This window comes from Rhincodon typus, chromosome 33, assembly GCF_021869965.1.
Source record: "Rhincodon typus isolate 14 chromosome 33, sRhiTyp1.1, whole genome shotgun sequence".
NCBI lineage: Eukaryota > Metazoa > Chordata > Chondrichthyes > Orectolobiformes > Rhincodontidae > Rhincodon > Rhincodon typus.
Genome location: NC_063364.1, coordinates 16,139,289 through 16,160,588, shown reverse-complemented (window position 1 = coordinate 16,160,588; position 21,300 = coordinate 16,139,289). Strand labels below are relative to the sequence as shown.

Below are 21,300 nucleotides of genomic sequence, written 5' to 3'. Positions count from 1 at the left end.
ATCAGCTTTCCTGCTCCTCTGGTGCTGCTTGGCCTGCTGTGTTCATCCAGCTCTACACCTTGTTATCTCAGATTCTCCAGCATCAGCAGTTCCTACTATCTCTGTAACATTAAAACCGATCTGTCTCCGTAACTTTGAGGCAGATATGATGATAGGACATTTCACGTGGAGAATGTTGGCTCATCAGTTACTACAACCACTAGACTGGCACCTCTTTACTAACCTGGGGCACACCTAGATAATATACAATTTATTTATATTGTAATTGGAAAATAGCTGTGGAATCTCATATAAAAAGGAGTCAGCTTTATTTCAAAATTCAAATCAATAAAAAGAAGATAAATACTGTAAACCCTCAATTAAATGCCCTCCCACATACATTCAAACGCAACTGTTTGTTTAACTTTGTCACAGTGGAACAGCCAAACTTGGAATCACCAAATTCCAGGTGAATTAAGATAAACTGCAAACCTTTTACACCTGCCCCAGCTTGACAAATACATTTCAACATTCATTTTCGCATTCATCAAGTAAAAGCACATTCTCTTTAGAACAATATTTGTATGAGTGAAAGATTTTATATTCAAAATATTAACAATATCTTAGCAAAGGCCATTACAGTAATGGAACAGACCTGAGTAGACAATTACAAGGCTTTAAATGAAGATCAATTCATTATTGCAAAATTATTGATGCAATAGAAAATGCATTTCTCCTTAACTAGGAAATCTATTTAAATATATAGGGAAAAAAAAAAATCACAAAAAAAAGCTCAAATTGGATTTTTCTGGATTTGGGATTGAATTGATAAATTCTGACTGTGTAATGTTCTGGGGAACTGGGTAAAATCCTGACCATGGCAGATGGTAGAATTTGAACTCAATAAAAAAAAATCTGGAATTAACAGTCTGATTCACTAATGCCCTTTAGGGAAGGAAACTACCATCCTTACCTGGTCTGGCCTACTTGTGACTCCAGACCCACATTGCCCAAAGCAATTGGTTGACTCTTAATTACCCAGAGGGCAGTTAGGGATGGGCAATAAGTGCTGTTTAGAGGGAAACTGTCATCCCACAAAAGGGAAAAAAAAACGGACATCTCTTGATTTGTATTTCCATTGAAATCAAGTGAGCTGTTGATTTGCGCATTCCATGTAATCACACAATCAATAATCAATCTGGTGTCTTTCGTTTGGAGATTATACTGATCAATACTCTGTACGACATACAGATGTATGTATGTAGATGGTGAAAAATATGGGCAGCAGGTGGGCGATCTGACCTACCTTCACTTCATTTGAGAGTTCTTGTAATTGCTTCTTCATTCCATTAAACTCACCAAACATTTGTTGTCTAACTTTCTCCAACGAATGTCTCACCTGAACAGAAAGCAAACAAACAATTAAAACATGACAGGATACCACTTAAGCTTGGAGCCTATCATCCTGTTTTCACAGTAACCAGCTTTATAGCTATGATTTTCTCTCAGTATTTTCTCCAATAAATCCAAGGTATGGCTCTGCGCTCAGCGAGTACCTGGGTCAGAGAATCAGTATACCTCCCAGATGGATTGTGGCATTAGTCCAATATATTCCTACAACCTGGTTTGTGGGCATCCCAATTGGATGTCTTCCCACCAATTCACAAACATGTTCCAGACCCCACATTTCCAGGTGTACTGACATCTTCCCTTTGAGAGGCTCATCATGCCCAATGGGAAGAGGTCATTAAACCTCCTTTAATAACCCACATCAACAGTAAGTACAATATTAAACCTCCTGTAATATCCCACAACAACACCGAGAACAAACAAACTGACCATCTTCCTCATCGCTGTGTGCAAAATGGTTGTTGTTCAATAACATAGCTATAATGACTGCAATTTAAAGTAATTCATTAAATGTGAAAGTTTTGGACAAAACTGATGATGAGGTGTTACATAAATGCAAGCTCTTTCTTTTGTTCAGATTACTATGTATAATATCTGAGTTTAACTCATTTCGTCCCTATAAACCTGAGTGTCCTCGAAGAAAAGATCTTGTACCTCTTCAGCACTTCTCCCGAACACAAGATATTGTAAAGGGCTTTATGAGTAATGAAGTGTTTTTGAAGAGCAGTGACTATTGTGATGGGTGACAAGCCGGTGGAACTGACCTCATGGTTGCAGCAGCTAAACAGAACTAAGAATCCAGTTTGGGGTGAAGCTGCAAAGTGCATTCTCACTCAGGTCCCATTTGAGACTTTCTCGGATTCAACAAACTGATCAAGAACATGCCCAGTCAAGCAAACTGAAAAGGGACAGTGAACACTGACCATCTCACCTCTTTAATGTAGTTCATTTCCTCTTTAAGCTGGTTCACTGACCATTCATACACAACCACCTCGGTCTTATTTGCATCTGCACTCTTCACCACTCCATACATCCGCCTGTGAGGAGATGTCTCTGGACCCAAGCCATTGGAAACATGCTGCAAAAGGAAAAAAGACAAAAAAAACTACCATTTCTCACATGTGACTTTATGTCAGGAGAGATTTATTCTGCATGCAATAACACCATAAATGTGCTCTTTCAAAACATTTTCCTGACCCAGAGAAAATCTCCACATGTGTTGTGACTGCTCAATGACCTGAAAGGGCAGATGAGACTGATAGGATTCCAGGAGCAAGGGGAGTAGCAATGGTTACTGAATGACACCTCTACAATCAGCTTTCACGATAAATTACTCTGGTAGCTTCAAATGTAACAAAGCTGAGGATCAGAATAGACCTGATGCAACACAGAGCCATTTCATGTTTGGTGATGATTGGGTATTTCATTTTGCAGAGCACCAACAATGATCAATGAGTAGCAGAAAGAGATTCCTAATGACCAACAGGCAAAAGCGAGAAATAGGAGAGTTCCAGCACATTTCCATGGTGCAAGTTACAGGCAAGGCAAACTAGAAGACATGCCCATATTGTACTATAATATACATATCCTTCTCTGCCAAACAAATGACGACTAACCAATTTTAATGATTGTGTTCTGTCACTTTCAGTTTGGAGAAATTCATTGCATTTCTGGCTGTTTCCTGTATTCGTTTTGTCCTCCTGGAAAAAGAAAGCAATTCGATCGCTGTGTTACAGAATCAAAAAACATGAAGGTTAACTTCCATCATCATTTGCCCCTTTTCAACGTGGAGATGAAACAAAAGAAAAAATCCCAATGTAAACTATCAGAGGAGCAGAGATATAAAAAATAACCACACAAAATACTGCAGATACTGTTCTGGAGAAAGGTACAGACCCGTTATTTAATCTTTCGTCAGACACAGGCATCACTGTCCAAGGCCAGAGCTTGAAGACTATTCTCAATGGTCTTTGAAATGAATAGCTGGCTAGGCCTTTTCAGAGACCAAGTAAGAATCAACCACATTGCTCTGGGCCTGGAGTCATGCCTAGCTTAGACAAGGATGGTGGATTTACCTCCCTAAAGGATATTAGTGATGCAGATGGGTTTTTTCAACAAGCTGGGCTTGTGGTGCAATGGTAGTGCATCTAACTGTAAATCAGAAGGTTGTATGTTCAAATCATGTCTGGCTCAGGAAGCTTTACCTCATCTCTAGGGTGGCCTGGTGGCTCAGGGTTAACACTGCTGCCTCACAGCACCAGGGTCCAGGTTTGATTCCACCCTTGGGTGATCTGTGTGGAGTTTGCACATTCTCCTTGTGTGTGTGTGTGGGGGGGTGCTCTGGTTTTCTCCCACAGTGCAAAGATATGCAGGTTAGGTGGATTGGCCATGCTAAATGCAGGGACAAGGTTGAGGGGTGGGTCTGGGTGAGATGCTCTTCAGGTGGTCAAAGTGGACTTGATGGGCTGAACAGACTGCTTCCACACTGAAGGATTTCTACGATGATATATAGTTTCATCGTCAAGTAGTTGTGTTATCAATTCAAGATTTATTCGTTAAAAATTTCAGTAGCTGCTGTGGTAGGATTTGAATCTATATCCCCAGGGTATTAGCTTGGGCCCCTGGATCACTGGCCCATCAGCATTATTGCTGGGCCATCTTCTCCCATTAAACATTGGCTGGAATTTAATGGAGCCCAGCAACACAGGCAGGATAATTGGGGATGGGAGGGTTGGGGAACAAGGAGAATTGGAGAGGAATATTTTCATTAAACTCCAGGTATCCAGAAAACTGCACTCAATTTGGTGGATGGTGAGAGGGAACGGATTGTTTAAAAATCTTGTCAGTTAACTGTCAGTCATTTGGAGCAACATATCAACCAGAATCCACTTGCCAATCAGTTCTCTCCTCTCATACAGTATAAATCTTGCTTTGTGTTTACTTTGGTAATTCTTGTGAATTGTCCTGTTGAGTGCAAGATGAACAGTTTTGACAAAAATATGTCTTTTTTCAACAATACCCAAGTTCTGTACTGCCAAATGACTATAATCTGCACTTTTTCAAATGTTTCCTACTCTCGTGCTTACCTTCTTGTGGGTACTGGCTACAAAACACTCCTGTTGGAGAGGTCAACATTATACACTATCGAACACTCAGCTCCCTTATGATAATCTTAATGTGTTACCATAAACCTTGAAAGCCTGAGATATATTTATGTTTGACTGACGCATGCCTTAAGGGAGTCTGTTTGTCGTGTTGCCCAGTAGGTGGATTAAAGTGAGCTATAATTAAACCAACAAACCCCTTTGTCTGTCTTTCACCGTCCTACCTGCCCCACCACACTACCCCCATACAACCTCAAATTTTGATTAAAGGTGAATAGGCAGTGTAGTGATTGGAACAAGGACCAGGTGAATCTCATTCAGAATGAAATCCCGGATTTGGTTATTAACCTGGGCCAATCAGGGAGCCCTGGCTGACAGATATAAACAGGAGTCACAGAGAAGCTCACTACTCTAGGCACTGACTCTGAGCTCATTGGTCAGAGTGCATGTGTAAATAAAGGGTGGCTTGGTGACTGGAAACTGGCCTCCATGGAGTTATTTCTGGCAGGATTATTTCAGGCAGAACCAACTATGTCTTTTTTGGACTCATTTAGAATACTACGCACAATATGATAGCAATTTGAAAATTATGATGGGATTTAGGAGCAAATTAGGACGTTAATCAGTCCATTTGATTAGCATTTTTAAAAATAATTACAGGTCCTGACTGGTAACCTCAGGGGAAGAAAAAGAACAATTTGATTGTTTGCAAGCTTGTATATTTTGTTTTACTTTTCAACTATTAAATGGTTACTTGAGCCAACCATGGCCAAGTTTGATAGGAATGCTGAATATGCAATATTGTGAGAAAGACAACTTGGCAGCATTAATATTGCTGAACATCTTTTAGCCATGCTTAATTGCCAATCTTTGACTTGGCACAAAATGGCCATAAGCCTAGAAGCACAAAGACAGGCAGGGAAGTAAATTGTAACGATGGCATAAGGAGTTGGCAGCTTGATATAGATAGGGTAAGCAAGTGGGCAAAAATCTGGCAAATGAATAATATGGGAAAATGTGAAGTTGTTTACTTTGACAGGAAGCAGTTTAGAAAAAGCCCTTCAGCTACTTATAAACTCAGCTACCATGAGAGAAAAAAAACAGCACAGCCCTCCCTTGCTGCTAATGGGCTTCCATTTGGAGATGGAAGGGAGTCAATTCCCCCCGTAGAAAAGGCAGAGAGTTCCTGTGCACAGCAGTTCATTGGAGGCTGGCTGCTGATTAGACAGAAATGGACCAGTTTGTATAGGTGTGGGACTGACTGTCTGTACTGTGAGCAGACTCAATGCAGTCATAGGGGAAGTCTGCACACCATCCTACAGGGCATGGAAAAGTCTGTGATCACTTCACTGATGAAGATCGCTGCTCTCAAAAGTGCCCTAATTATCCTGGCACTGAGTATATGCATACTTCCTGTGGTTACAAGCCAGCTCAGACAGTATGCAATCTGTGATACATCAGCTTGTCCTTTGCCTTCCAGAAGGAAAACAGCATTCCCAGAGGAATATCCATTCAGTCACTGAAATTCCTTTGAATGGTGGTTGATTAAAACACAGGAGGAGGAGGCAAAATGCAAAAAAATTTATTCCAAATGTAAATAAACACACCCCACAAAATTAAACAAAGGCTGCATAACTAATTTAAACTCACATCCACACCTTTGAGAAATTCAGCATTGAGGACTAGACAAGATGCGGGAGGAAAATCCATCTCTGTCTCTGCTCACCCCTTCGGAATGGCCCATCAATTGGCTCCTCAATCATTCCAGAGATCCTGCTTCCATTCCTCTGTCTTTAACTGGTTTGTACTTGTAACTCCTGGTCCTAGCTTCACAGTTTAATTTGTAGTAGTTTTACAGAATTACCTTCTGCATTTCATTTATACGTCTTTACTCTTTCACAGTTATCCTTTCAAATTAACCAGAAACAAAAACATTTTCCTAATCTCTCTTCACAGCTGGGGCCTCAACAACTTCTAGCTCTTCTTAGCACTTGAACTTCTCAGCGATTAGCACTGCCTGAGGTGAATTCTAACCAGACCATTGGGCACAGTTTGATCATTGATCCCTCTGATTTGCATAGTACTCTTCCAGTTAATAAATTCAAAATTCAGTCGCCTGTGTTGATTACTGCCCTGGTTTGCCATATATTATTTCTGAACAAAATTACAAAAGGTACAGTGGAGTAAAGCAGTCTTTTTCTCTCCCTCTGCATCCCTGGGTGCTAGTGCAACTCAGGTACAAACTAACAGGCTCAGTTTTTTCAGCGTAACAATGAGTCCCTCATATTCACTACCCAATTCTCCTACCCAATACTTCCCCACTCTGGTGGGAGCTTCCACTTTGGGTTTTCCACGTATTTTCAAAATCAGTCATAGGACCCACGTGCCACTGGCAGGGCCAACACACATTTCTCGTCCCTAACTGCCCTCAAGAAACTGAGTCACTTTCTTGAACTGCTGCAGTCAGTGTGGACAGGTACACCACAGTGCATTTGTCCCAGCGACAGTGAAGGAACGGTGATGAATTTCCAAGTCAGGGTGATGTGTGGCTTGGAGGGGATCTTGCAGGTGGTGGTGGCGGTGTTCCCCATCCCCTTGTCCTCCTGCTGATAGAGGACAGGTACTGCCAAAAGATCCTCTGTGAGTTGCTAATGGTGCAGGAATTTTGGTCAAATGTGAGAATGGGGTACTGAATCATACAGAACAGGGAGATTGTAGGTGTGGCCACTGCGCTAAGCCTTGATAGTACAAGGTTCAGCAACCCTGAAAAGTTACCCAGTAACATTCAGTGGGATATTTGTCCTCGGTGTGGATAGCAGGTATGAAAATGACTGCACCCTGTTTCCATGGTTCTGTAAAGAAATATCTTTTCAACGGTCACCAGGTAAACTCCTAAGTAAGTGGAGGAGATGGTGGCATATTAGTGATGTCATTGGACTAATAATCCAGAAAAACAAGCCAATGCACTGGGGACACGAGTTCAAAACCCACCATGGCAGATGGTAAAATTTGAATTCAATCAAAAAATCTGGAATTAAAAAATAAATCTAGTTTAATGTTGATTGTTGTAAAAACTCATCTGGGTTCACGAATGTCCTTCATGGAAATAAATCTGCCACCCTTATCCTGTCTGACCTTCCCTGGACCCACACCAATGTGCTTGACTATTAACTGCCTCTGGACATCTAGGGGTGGGATATAGTTGCTGGCCTAGCCAGTTATGCTATATCCCTGATGAATAAATTCCTTAAAAATTTGGGTCCAAGCGAACTATTTGTCTGACCCCAATACAAGTCAATACCTTGACAAGAATGGGAGAGTAAAATCATCCTTCAAGCTTTTATTGAAATCTTTTTTTAAAAAAAATTTCCTCATTTCACTCAAATAAAAGTAAAACACTGCAGATGCTGGAAATCCAAAACAAGCACAGAAAATACTGGAGAAACTCAGCAGGTGCGGCAGCATCTGAGGAGACAGAAACTGATCTAAATTTCGAGTCCAGTGATTCTTATCCAGAACTCCCTAGTGAAAGACTGGCCACAACTGCTTGAAATAAATCCATTGCACCCGCAGTGCAGTCAATTCAGTTTGAAAAGAGCTTATACATGAAAACCGTGAATTAAATATCATAATCAATAAATAAAGTTCTTTTTTAAATGTAATTGTCACTAAAGTTGTTTTTTGAAGATTCAAACCACATATCATAATTAGTTTAAACCCTTACCTCAGAAGTTTCCTCAACTCTACCTTAAAGCATAGGAGTGTGTACACTGGAAAATTTATTTCCTATTTCTGTACATTGCTCTCCCCTCAAAGGTTATCCCACAACAGGGGAAGTGCTGCTGGGTTTTAGTTTGCCCACATTACAAGTGGAAATATTTCCAGTCTAAACACACACAATAACCTTACAGCTAAGCTGCTATATGGTTGTGGAAACTCTTTCAAACATATGTAGGGCTTTTCTCTACCTGCTACTTTAACTGAGTTAATTGCATACTAAAGATGTCTGTGAAGATGAAGAACTTGACACAAATAATTCAGGTTTTTGTTCCTGGAGAGAACAGAAAGGAAACAAAAATGTTAAGTTTGATAAAGTCACAGGAGGCTATGGGATTCTAGCCACAGCAATGATAAAGTTGTTATGAAAAGGCATTGTAGCTTCCTAATACTAGGGTGAATGAAAAGGATAAGAATAATTTATGAACATCACACAATACAAATGGATCTCTCATGGCTTTTCTCATTGCAAAATATATATTAGTGACTTGGATGAGAAAAGTGAATGTAATAGAGGCAAATTTGTGGACGTTGCAAAAAACGAGATGGGAAGGCAAGTGGTAAAGATGACACAGAGTCTGCAGGCAGATATAGACAGGTGAAGTGAATGGACAAAAAAAATTAGTAGATGGGACATAAACGTGGGAAAATGTGACTTGGCAGGAAGAATAGAGCAGCTGAATATTATTTAAATGGAGAAAGACTTCAGAAAGGGATTTCAGACTCTTGTGCATGCATTATAAAAAGCTAACATTGAAGTTCAACAGGTATGAGGGAAGGTAAATGCAATCTTGGTCTTTATTTCAAAGAGAATGGAGTATAAAGAAAGGGAAGTCTTGTTAACACTACTCAAGACTAACACCTGGGAATACTGTGAATAGTTTTCGTGCCTTTATCTAAGAAAAGGTATACAGGTATCGGATGCAGTCCAAAGAAGGTTCACTGGAGCGATTTTCTTGTGAGGCTAAGTAGATTGTCCTATATTCATTGGAGTTTAGAAGGAGAGGCAACTTTATTGAAGCATGTAAGATTATTAGGATGCCTCACGGGGTGGATGTGGAAAGATTGTTTCCCTGTGTGGGAGAATCTAGGACCTGAGAGCATAATCTCAGACTGAGGGGGCACCCATTTAAGACAGCGATGAGGAAGAATTTCTTCTCTCAGAAGGTAGTAAATTTGTGGAATTCTTTATCGCAGAAGGCTATTAAGATCAGGTCAGTAGATGGATTCATGGCTGAGATAGATAGATTTCTGATTAGTAAGGGAATCAAGGTTGATGGGGAAAAGACAAGGAAATGGAGTGGAGAATTATCAGATCAGCCACAATCTCCTTGAAAGACAGAGCAGACCTGATGGGCTGAATGGCCTGCTTCTGCTCCTACACCCAATGATCTTGTAAATGTCAAGGCAAAGTGAATTTCCCTCAATGTGTTGGTGAGGATGCAGGTACAGGAATGGGAAACTGCATCTCCTTGAGATTATGGAATGTTATCTTGTGGCCAGACAACACAGCAACAGGAAACACAGTGAAGGGATTTTAAGCTCCTCCGTCCTCCCCTCAATCAGGGCAGGTGGGGGAAGGTCTGGAGGGGACAACTGGGGAAAGTTGCAAAACCCGACTTCAACCTACCTCTTTCCATGTTAACCAGAGCAAATGTGAGGGATTTGTAAAGCCAGGCTTAGAATTTTAAAATCCAGTTGCTGTTGCTGGGTGACACGGTGGCTCAGTGGTTAGCACTGCTGCCTCACAGTGTCAGGGACCCAAGTTCGGTTCCACCCTCGAGCGACTGTCTGTGTAGAGTTTGCATACTCTCCCGGTGTCTGTGTAGGGGTTTTCACAGTCCAGAGATGGGGAGGTTAGGTGGATTGTCAATAATGTGCAGGCTGGGTGGATTAGCCATGGTAAAAGCAGGCTTACAGGCATAAGGGAGGAGGCTGGGTCTGGGTGGGATTCTCTGTGAGGGTTGGTATGGCCTCAAATGGTCCCTTCCTGTTCTGTAGGGATTCCATGAGATTTGCACGCTCACTAATTCATTTTTTACTGATCAAATGCAACTCCATTTTTAACACGCGAACACATAACGTGAGCGAAATTCGTGACTGCAACCTATTCTGTAAAGAAAAAGCTGCCGATGAGTCTTTGGAATTCCCTTCCTCAAATGGCAGTGGGTGCAGAATGTTTAAGAAATTTTAAGGCAGAGGTAGATGGACTCTTTCATCCAAGGGGATGAAAGATAATCCAGGAAATGCAGGAATGTGGAATTGAGGTTAAAATCATATCAGCCTTGATTTTATTGAATGGAGGAGCAGGCTTGAAGGGCTGAGTGGCCTTTTTTGTTACTTGTTTGTATACAACTGTCTGGCAGCAACTCTACACTTTGACACTGAAGTTTTGCAAAGTTTTGCATTCTTCTCCCTCAATTTCACCATAGATCCTCCTCATAAGGCGAGGTTTCATGTCATATTTGTGTAAAGGGAACTGTGTTTTTAATCATTTAATGGCTGATGTCACAGAATCCACAAATAGGTAGCGTCAGTCAATAGGTAACAAAAGCATTCCAGAAACGTAGAATCCAGTTTTACAAGGTAAACTATCTGGTCCTGCAAGTTTTCTCTATCCCTCTTTTGTCTCATTTCAGTTCTGCTCTGATAGAAAGTAGAATAAGAGCAATGTAAATGCCCACAAATTTCGATCTTGGTTTTCTGTATGGAAAGAGATGTGCCCTGCTGATTTCTCCAGAGATGGAATCCAGGCAATTTCTGATCTGGAAGAGTTTCAATCTGCAGTTTTAATTCACTCCTGCACTTTACCAGAGTCACTGATGTTCTGTTTAAACTTACTTACGTGCTTGCTCCTATCAGAAAACCTGCAGGTACAAGAGATGAATTTATTCAATGGGGCACATTCTCTGATGATGATTTCATTCATCAGATAGAGGATGTTTCCCTGTGTGATTGAAGTTAAACTGTAATTGTGATCATCATGAGGGGATATGGGAGGAACTTTAACTGCTACAGTGCCTGAATATTCCCCAGCACATTCCAAATTGTTTCACAACCCAAAAGGATTTACTTTCAAGATACAGTGACTAAATCCTGTGGCACGGTTTGACGAGCCAGAAATCCCTGTTTGTCCTGATCAAGATTCAAACCATCAATTGTAATTTAACTGCGCTTTGCTATTTCTGGAACCTTGTGTGAAAGAAAATAACTTGTTATTATGCAGGCAAACATGACCAGTCATTGCACTCTGGACTACTTCTGAGTCATATGAGACACCCCAGGGTGTGATGGAACATATTTCCTTACTTATGGGCTGGGATTGCGAACAGAAACAATATCCCTGGCTGCAAAGTCACAAGGCACCAACTGGAGCCTAAATATAATTCTGGAGGACTTCTGTAAAAGACATTCTTGGTCCTGTGGACCTGCTTTTCCTCTGGGTAATTTGCAGATTCTCTGATCTTCAGAGGGTTGTCTTGAGGTGCTCCTCTGTAGGGGTTCCCAGTGCACGTCACAAGTGGAAAGGGCCCAGGAGGATTTAGAAGTCTCCTGTTTCACTAACATGTATCCATCAGCATTGCCCTTACTCCAGGTTCAAGCTCAGTACCAACACTCCTGGACATGCAGGTACAATGCTGTAACCTAAACCATATTTTCCTGGATACAGGAAACAGATCTGAGCATTCCTCAGTCACAAAGAGGAACTGCACCCCATTATCTTTACCCACTGCAGAAATGGAGCAATCATTTCTCTATACGACATGCTAATAATGAGTTCACAGATCACAATCACAACAGACACCTAGAGTACTATAAACTCAAGCACCTATTGTCTTCAAAAGGTGCAACCCTTTAATTAACCATATTTCTTATATTTAGCACTTTGATCTCAATATGATCCAAAGATAATTACAATTCCCGAACCCCATTCGTTCTATCACATTTGTGTTCATTCAGTGGTGGAATAATCTGAAATTAATCACACTGTCCTGTTCTCCCCACTGTACTGGATCATCCTCTGCTTTAAAATAATTATTCACTTCATACATAAAGATGCATTAACCTCTGCTGCAACCACTCCCTGTAACAGCCAATTCCAATTTCCATTTAGCCTCCATGTGGGGGAACTTTCTCTAACCTCTGTCCTCCCACGTTTGGAAATGGTTTTCAGTTGACAATCCTTAATCACTGACTCCCCGCCCAGATAGAATAATCTTCTCCACTAATCCTGTGGCAACATCCACAGTTTTTAAATTATATTTACTTTTCAACTTCCCTGCTCCACTGCTTGTTTAATTTGGTAATAAAGAAACCTTGCAATATTACTAAACACCTCTTTGACAACTAGAATCTTCTACTTCACTCACTTGATGTTTTTAAACCTTTTAAGCAAAATGGGATGGTTTCAATATTACCATACTCTTCACTTGGAGATCAATATTTTGATGGTCCTCCTTCTTGTGAAGCCTCAGTTTCCATCAGTCACTTTGTACAAATCATGAAGGATTACTCTAGTATGTTTTCCCTTTAGTGCCACAGCGCTGGTATACAGGTCCTTCTGTTCACACAGCAGAGGATGATGACTGTTGCTCTTCAATTGTCATTTCCAATTATTTCCAATGTTTTTCCTTCCATTTCAGAAGGTACTGACCCTGGTTGAGGTATCAAATCATTGGTAATGGGCTAAGTCATGGCAAGCAACCATGTGTGAACCTAGACAGGCTACATGAGTGTTCATTGAAATAAATGACTGCAGGCCAAGTATTGATTGGGAGTCTCCAACTCAAATCTCAACCTGAATTGGTCAGACTCAAATGCACCAAGGGCATCTCCTGGTGCCAATAACGGCCAAATTGTTGGAGAGATCATGGAATTCAGGCTGGGAACCCACATCATAAAGACACCTTGGAGGAAAGAAGATTTTGATAAAATATTGCAATAATGCTTAGAAGAAATATAGTATGCAGGATAATGTAATGAAACGTATGAACAAAGAACAAAGAAAATTACAGCACAGGAACAGGCCCTTCGGCCCTCCAAGCCTGTACGGTGTTCAGAAATTCATTCTTAAAGCTGTTGCACAGGCAAGTATAGCGATTTGAATGCTGGATCCTGCAAACAGCAACGAGGTAAATGCCCAGGTAATTGGTTCTTGATGATATTGAATATTGGTCACAATATCCAGAGAGCCACTGCTTTTCAAATAATTCCCTGGGATGTTTAACATCGACTTGTCTGGGCAGACATATATTGGTTTAATATGCCGTCTGAAGGGTAGCACCTCTCACAATGTATCAGGTTAGGTCCGAGGCTGGATTAACCATGAGACTCGAGTTGATACTTAAGAGCTCTTGCTGCATCTTGGAACACAAAGCTGCAAGGCCCCTCTGTGGCCTCAGTGACAAGATAGTGGGATTGCACTGTCAATCTGTGAACGAGTTTAACCCTATCAGGGAAAAAGAGACTATTCTCTACAAAGCAAAATGATCTGGGATGCACTGCCCAAGTGACATGCTCAGTTTACCATACAAAAAAGTTTGGTGTTTAAACAACTACAGAATCAGTGGCTGTCAGTATTATAGAAGTGGTTCCTCAATCACAGGCTTCCCTTGATGGCGACATTAACAATGGAATTGATCCATTCATGAAGAAATTAGATACTCTATTAGAAAGAAGCGAAAGGGGGACATGGGCAGAGAGGCAGGGTGGGAAGAGGGGATTTGAATTTGAAAAAATGGTGCATAACAGCCAAGATACAGCACCATGGAAAAATGAAGAAAGAAACTGGCATTCTGGTCCAGTCAGGCAATTCAGGGTGACCAACCCAAGGCCAACAGAATAACTACTACAGGTATTTCTGCTATGACGTGTGTTTCATGCAATTTGTTTGTAAGACAGTTGATGAATAATGTGTTGGACAGTTGGATAACGTGAACTTTTTGCTGTACAGGTATAGCAATCTCCCTATAACGCGATTTTCTGTAGCACGAGATCACACAAGAATGCAACTATCATGTTACAGGAGGAATATCTGTACAGGCACACACCATGGCAAAGACCAAGCAACATTCAGCTGTTCTGGATAGTGAGCAGGGGAAGGCTTGCTGCCTTGTGTTAGTTAGCTTCCTCAGCAATATCTCTAACAAAGGGAAAGCACTGGACAAACACCTGGCAACTGGACTAAGAAGTGCCAAATCTGGGAAATACCTGCCATGTTTCCAAACTCGGGTAAAGAGAAAGAGGGAGTCTTGCACCAAGTGGTGATCATGTCTATTAATTCAACATCCACATGCAGTACTCCAGCCTGTGCTTACAACAGTGTTACCACTGCAAAGCTAGTGGCTGGTTAGCAATTCCTTTTAGATGATATTGTCCTAATTTATTGTTTTCTGCAACTGTATTAGCAGCTGGTAAGCAGGTAACAATTAGCATGAGGTTTCTCTTTCAAATCTGGTGATCACGGCTAGGAGGATTTTTTTCAACATTCACAAGACGTTTGGGAGAAATTCTTTGTTTTAATATTGCTAGGATTCCATATCAAGGTCAAATGGTGTTGTTCAGGCTAAACTTGTGTGTCTATGACCTCATTAAATACTCAACACTTCTTAAAAGGGCAGCTGACCTCGTGTGCTCAATAAGACCAAGTCTAGAGCCACTTTCTGCTCACTTCTCTGGGACAGCGTGAAATACAATGAGTGTCATGGAGTGGGATAGTCCAGAGAAAGAGCAGCAGCTTCAAGATGACTCCAGCTCTAATTTAACGCTGCACTCTTTTGTCAGCCAAGTATCTGCAAATGAAAATGGGCACAAACTGTTCCCTTTGATCAAGTTTGCAGGAGAACATCTAAACTAAGGAAGGCAACAAATCACTAAGAGAACCCTTCCTGAAGGTCACCACAAACACACTGCAGGGTTCAGAATTAAGCCTGCTCCCTCCCAGAGTGAGATATGCCCACCTCAGTCAGCCTGCCAATTAGCAATCCTGAAAATCAACCAGACAAAGGTGCAGGATTTTTGGCGCCAACTGCTGGGTCATCTCATGGTCCTGCAAAAAGAAGGGCAATGTGCTCCCAACAATTCAAAGCCAGCCTAATTGAAGAGCAGCAGACTGCCACTCAATTACTTCTCCCACTGAGAGAATGCCAGGAGGAGGAAGCATCAAAACATAACATCCAATTAACAAGGTGATTGGAGGAAAGCATAGGGGAGATATCAGAGGTAGGTTCTTTACACAGGTTGGTGGGGGAGTGGAATGCACTGCCAGCGGTGGTAATAGAGTCAGATATATTAGGGACATTTAAGCAACTCTTGGATAGGCACATGGATGATAGTAAAATGAAGGGTATGCAGGTTAGTTTGATCTTAGAGTAGGATAATAGGTTGGCACAACACTGTGGGCCAAAGGGCCTGTACTGTTTCTACGTTCTATGTTCTAAGGCTCTTAGCAAAGGACAGTAAATTGTATTATTCCAGTCAGTAATGAGGAAATAAAGTAGCTGCAATTCCTTTCAGATTGCGACCTGTTTGCAGAAAAAGCATATGGAGAAAGGAAGGTTATGCGGATACACAGAATCACGAAGGTGGATTTGATTCTAATGCATTTACTACTGGGGAGGCAATGGCCTAGTGGTATTATCACTGGACCGTTAATCCTGAGACCCAGATAACATTCTGGGGCACGGGTTTGAATCCTGCCACGGTAGATGGTGGAATTTGAATTCAATAAATATCTGGAATTAAGAGTCTAATGATGACCATGAATCCATTGTCGATTGTTGGAAAAACCCATCTGGTTCACTAACGTCCTTTAGGGAAAGAAAGTGCCATCCTTACCTGGTCTGGCCTACATGTGATTCCACACCTGCAGGAATGTGGTTGACTCTGAACTGCCTTCTGGGCAATTAGAGATGCCTAGCCAGCGACGCCCTCATCTCGTCAATGAATTTAAAGAAACTACTGTCTGTAGATCATAAATAACACAGTGTGGAGCTGGAGGGACACGGCAGGCCAGGCAACTTCTTCAGATTTTCTAAAGAAGGGTCCCGACCCAAAACATCAGCTTTCCTGCTCCTCTGATACTGACTGGCCTGCTCTGTTCCTCCAGCTCCACACTGTGTTAATCTCTCCAGCATCAGCAGTTCTTACTATCGCTGTCAGTAGATCAAGCACCTTGTACAGATTATCAGATACATTGGCCTATACACAGAAGTTATATAAAAATCCTGTCAATTAATTTCCCATGGATGGCACTCATTTTTTTTTCCCCCTCACCCAATGGGAGTTCAGGTGAGAAAATCTTTGTGCAGAATTTTTGGTAATTACCATAATCAAATCTTGGAAAATTGGTGCCGGTGTGATTCCAGTTTCCCATAAAACAAGGTTAAATTCCCAGAATGCAGTCTTAAAATATTCCCACTCAGAATTCTCTAAACCAGGACTGGGTAGAGATTAGACTAAACATTTAGAAACCAACAAATAAACTGTTGACCCACCCGCCTGATCAGTCCAACAATGAAGTATTTCTGATCCCAGAATTGTTGCTTGGCAATAAAGTGGGTGTCAGTATTTTGTGAAGTAAACTTAATCACACCTCACTGACGCTTAAATAGTCGCAAAGAGATTGATGCTGTCAAAAACAGAAAATTCCTCAGAATTACTACAGGGCAGAAATATTCCCACCAGAACGTTGGAGGATTTCCTCTGCTGAAGATGGTGGTCTGGAGTTTCTGTTCATATGTCTTCATTCACCCCAAACCAGTTAATTTCACCAGTTTCAGATGAAATTAACTCAAAACATCAGAGAATTTTAAGCTCAAACTGAGTTTCTGCAATCTTTTTCCCTGTTTTGTTGTTTCAAAAATTGCACTATGAGCAGGCCCCACCCACAAAACGGGCCAAGCCCCTCACTTGTGGAAATCACGGTTTCTGCTCATTGCTTAGACTTCTAAGGAGGCTACGAAAATTAAGTTGGAATCTTTAGGCATAAAATCAGATTTAAAAATCGACTGAATACAAACTCTTCTGAATTTAATTTAGAAAACTAACCTCAGTACACTACTGTAACTAGCAAACGATTTTTTTCAAGTAATATGAATTTATTTAAATTGGTTTAGTCACCGGTAGGAGCATTCTGAGTAATACGATTGAAAATGCGTTTATCACAAAACAGCAGCAAATTGCTGCACTTAAATGAGACATATCTTTGAAGCAAACAGTTTTTAAAAAAAAGTTCTAAAACATTGCGTGATTATGCCTGCTTCTGGCAAGTCTGCCTCGGACAATATGTAAATACGTTTGAGCAAAACATGAGAGAATAAAGCTCAACTCAAATCTAGTGCATCTGAATACCAGCGTAACAATTGTGCTCAAGGTGGAAGGTAATCGAGCAGTTGTACATCAGCTCTACATAATTCACTGATTACGCAAGGACTGTGATGTGGTGTTTAGAACTGCAGTTTATCTGGACGACATTCAAATTTATGTCATTGTGTCTGTTAAAGTCTATCTCACTGCACCTGCTAGACAGGACTAGAGCAAACTACAAAGGCAAACTGTTGACAAATCCCTCCAGTAATTCAATGGGGTTTCTATTCAATTACAAACATGTCCAATAATAATTTTGTATTATATGCAACTATTAGATAGTGGTTCAAGACTTGCTCATTCTACAATACCCGAACTGTCTTTAACCCGATTGCTCCGTGGCTGAGTTAACAGGGAGCAGTTCACCACCATCTCAAAGACAATTAGAGATGGGCAACAAAAGATGGCACAGCCAGCAGTGCCCTCGTGATATGAATGAATAAAAATGTAAGTACCCAAAGCCACAGTCTGGGATATTTCATTGCATGTTGATCATTTGAATCAGAAGAGACCACTGTTTAATTTGATGGCTGGAATGCAGAGGTAATGTCCCTACCTCTTAATCAGGAGGTCTGGGTTCAAGTCCCACCTGCACCAGGGGTGTGTAACAACAACTCTAAAAAGGCTGTTGAAAAATAAGGGGCTGTTTAATTAAGACAGACAGGGAGAACCTTTCTTCCTCTGAGGGTCTGAAAGCATTCAAACATTTCTTCATCAGACACCAGGAGAGGCAAGGTCACTGAATCAGTTGAAGGCAGATGGAGAAAGATAACACAGTGTGAAGCTGGAGGAATACAGCAGGCCAGGCAGCATCAGAGGAGCAGGAAAGCTGACGTTTTGGGTGGGGACCCTTGTTCAGAAATTTCCTCCAGCTCCACACTGTGTTACCACTGACTCCAGCATCGGCAGTTCTTACTACCTCTACATGGAAAAAGATGCCTGATTAAGCAAGGGAGCCAACGAGTATCAGGGGTAGATAGGAAAGTGGAGCTGAGGCCACAAACAGATCAGTCATGATCTGGTTCAATGGCCCACATTTGTTCCTGGGCAGTGTTTATCTGGTCATACAGGAGTTTAGATCCATTACACTTCGAATTTTTTAATGATCTGGTTCATGTGTCCTCTTAACGTTTTCTTATAAGGAAAACAAATCCAGTTCTAGGAGGTATTTCACAACTTGAATTTCTCAAATCTGGACTGTACTTAACTTTTCTTTGAACATTTACTAGTGCATTCATATCTACTCAGGAATGGAGTGTCGAAAGTACAGATGATATTCTAAACGTGGACATAGCGTATGCAAGGTTTGAGTAATTTATTTACTATTGTCAAAACCATTGAGCTAACAAAGTTGACAAACAAGATCCCTGTGGAACTCCCACAGTCTCTAGATTTCTTCTCCTTTGTCATCAGTGACCGACTGAATACAAAAACTATTACAGAGCTCAACAGAAATATTATGTAGCTCAGCCACCTCTGCCCCAGAGTTGGCATATCTACATTAGGGTAATGAAATAAACATTGGTGCAGTCCATTAACCTGTAATGAGAAACTATTTATAGTAAACATTATTACCATCACAACACTGAATTCCTAATCAAAATATATACTCACAGCTCAAACCTAAACTAGAGATGAGAGGAACCTATTGCACGTTCTCACAAATCTCCTAATACAGACCAAGGGATCTTTATCACTTCAGTGACTAATGTAATAACACTTCTAAAACTTGCATTAATGCATTCACTGATTTGTTGGGAGCTACAGCCAGTATTTTATCAATCAGTGAAGAAACTTTTTATTCTGCATGCATGTAACAACCATAACAAGTTTGTTTCGGATCAGCTTGATACATGTGCCAGTGTGGAACTTTCAGGCACACGGGTCCCTCAGTTATGTCAGGTATTTTCCCCCCAGACATGCACAGAGCTTCCAATAACCTACTCCAACAACAAATGGGTGGTCCACACATGACTCATTTGTAAATGATTTAAATTGCTTGCATCAGGGGGAGACAGCAATGTGTATTCATGTCAATTCTTTGTCCTGGAGAGTTTCTGTCCATCAGCACACACTGAAGGTGAGCAACCCTGAGCAAACTAACTGCATAAAACCTCTGCTGTAAAATTGCTTCTTTCTGATGGGTGATACGAGACATGCTGGTCCTATAAAATGAAGCTTCTTGCCACAAAACCATGGGAGGAAAGATCATGGGTAAAGCAATGCATTGAAATAGAAATTCACCCATATGCAGGTGTATTCCATACAAATATTCAAGGAATTTGTTGTTAACTTTGAGACAATGAATTGGCAGCAAATTGTACATAGAGTCAAAAAGCATGAAAACAGACCTTTTGACCCAATTCATCCATGCTGACCAGAGATCCATACTTAAAAATCAGCTTTTCATTTTAAACAGAATGTCTTACACTGTTTACAAAGACGACTTAAGGAATAAGTTATGAGTTAATGGCAACTGAATGGCAGTGAAACTATTGATATTGGCTGGTTGGCTAAATGAGAACTAGAAATCGAAACCATTAGCTCATAACCAAGCATTGATGATACAATAATTATCAGCATTTAGGGCTGCAAACTTGGAATGCAAATATTCCACAAAGCTTCAGGCTATGAGCAACTGTTTGTCCTGACCCCAACCTTACTGATCCATTATCACTCAGTAGGAGGACACACATTTTATTTCTGAATTGGCTGGTGGTCAGGATGCATTTAATCAGCCTTCTTTCGTCTGACCAAAACCTTCTCTGATATTTTCATAATTAAAATAAAGTACTCATTTAAACATAAAACAGAGCCCTATCAGCGATTTTAGATGTTTTTAATCAAAACTCTGGAGCAGGTAGGACTTGTACCCAGGCCCTCTGGCTCAGAAGCAGAGACATTACCAGTGTGCCACAAGAACCCTTCCTATCAGGGCTCTATGATGTTCTGGCTGGGGGTGCTTGCAGCAGTATCCAGGAGATTCATCTATAACTGCCTCAAGACAATCAGTAGGGATGGAAACTCTACCTGCTGGAGACTTTAGAGACAATGACTTTTACCGGGCGGTACTGACCGTTTCTGCTTTGCCCCTCTTTTTGGTTTCATCCCCCGTTGAGGTCGAGTTGCCATCACTGTGCAGAGTCAGGCGGACCCTTCGAATGTTACTCTAAACAACAGAACAACCCGGTATTAGCCCTCCTGCATTATTAAAGCGGAAACAAAACTAAAGAACATTTCTGAGCAAACACACAGCACTCAGCTTAAACTGGAATATTAGATACTGTCGCTCACTTGAAGCAATAATAAGAAAATGACTTACCCTCCGAACAGGCTCCGGTGATTCAGCAATGGTGCACGTTGTTGCTGTTCTAAAATGTAACATTGTCCCTGTGAGTGATATCCAGGACTTGGATTTTACCAGCTACTCCCCAGAAAAAGTAGCAGAAACTCTCCTCGGCATATCCTACTGCAGTTTCTCTCCCGGCAAAAATCCTAGTCTCGGATAAGTTTTGCTGCGTGACCTTTGAAAAGAGTTTTGACGATGGTACGAGCTTGTTGTAAAATTGAGCGAGTTCCAGAGGAACACTGTCATGAAGTCCCACCACCGCAGGATAAACAAATGTTCTCAAACATCCACCTGCCCTCAGCCGGTGCCGGAAGG

At 41.2% G+C, this 21,300-nt stretch overlaps 1 protein-coding gene across 1 annotated transcript in view; it reads right to left on the bottom strand.

Annotated features, from left to right (window-relative positions):
- The window catches only part of LOC109914374 (myocardial zonula adherens protein-like), a 69,076-nt gene extending 47,776 nt beyond the window's left edge, over positions 1 to 21,300 (bottom strand). Inside the window, exons 1-5 of the mRNA XM_048615723.1 lie at positions 20,959 to 21,300; positions 20,713 to 20,805; positions 3,006 to 3,089; positions 2,321 to 2,467; positions 1,286 to 1,378 (exon numbers count right to left, since the gene is read on the bottom strand). Of these exons, the coding sequence (XP_048471680.1) occupies positions 1,286 to 1,378; positions 2,321 to 2,467; positions 3,006 to 3,089; positions 20,713 to 20,805; positions 20,959 to 21,021 (480 nt within the window). The 5' untranslated portion in view covers positions 21,022 to 21,300. The remainder of the gene's footprint in view (positions 1 to 1,285; positions 1,379 to 2,320; positions 2,468 to 3,005; positions 3,090 to 20,712; positions 20,806 to 20,958) is intronic.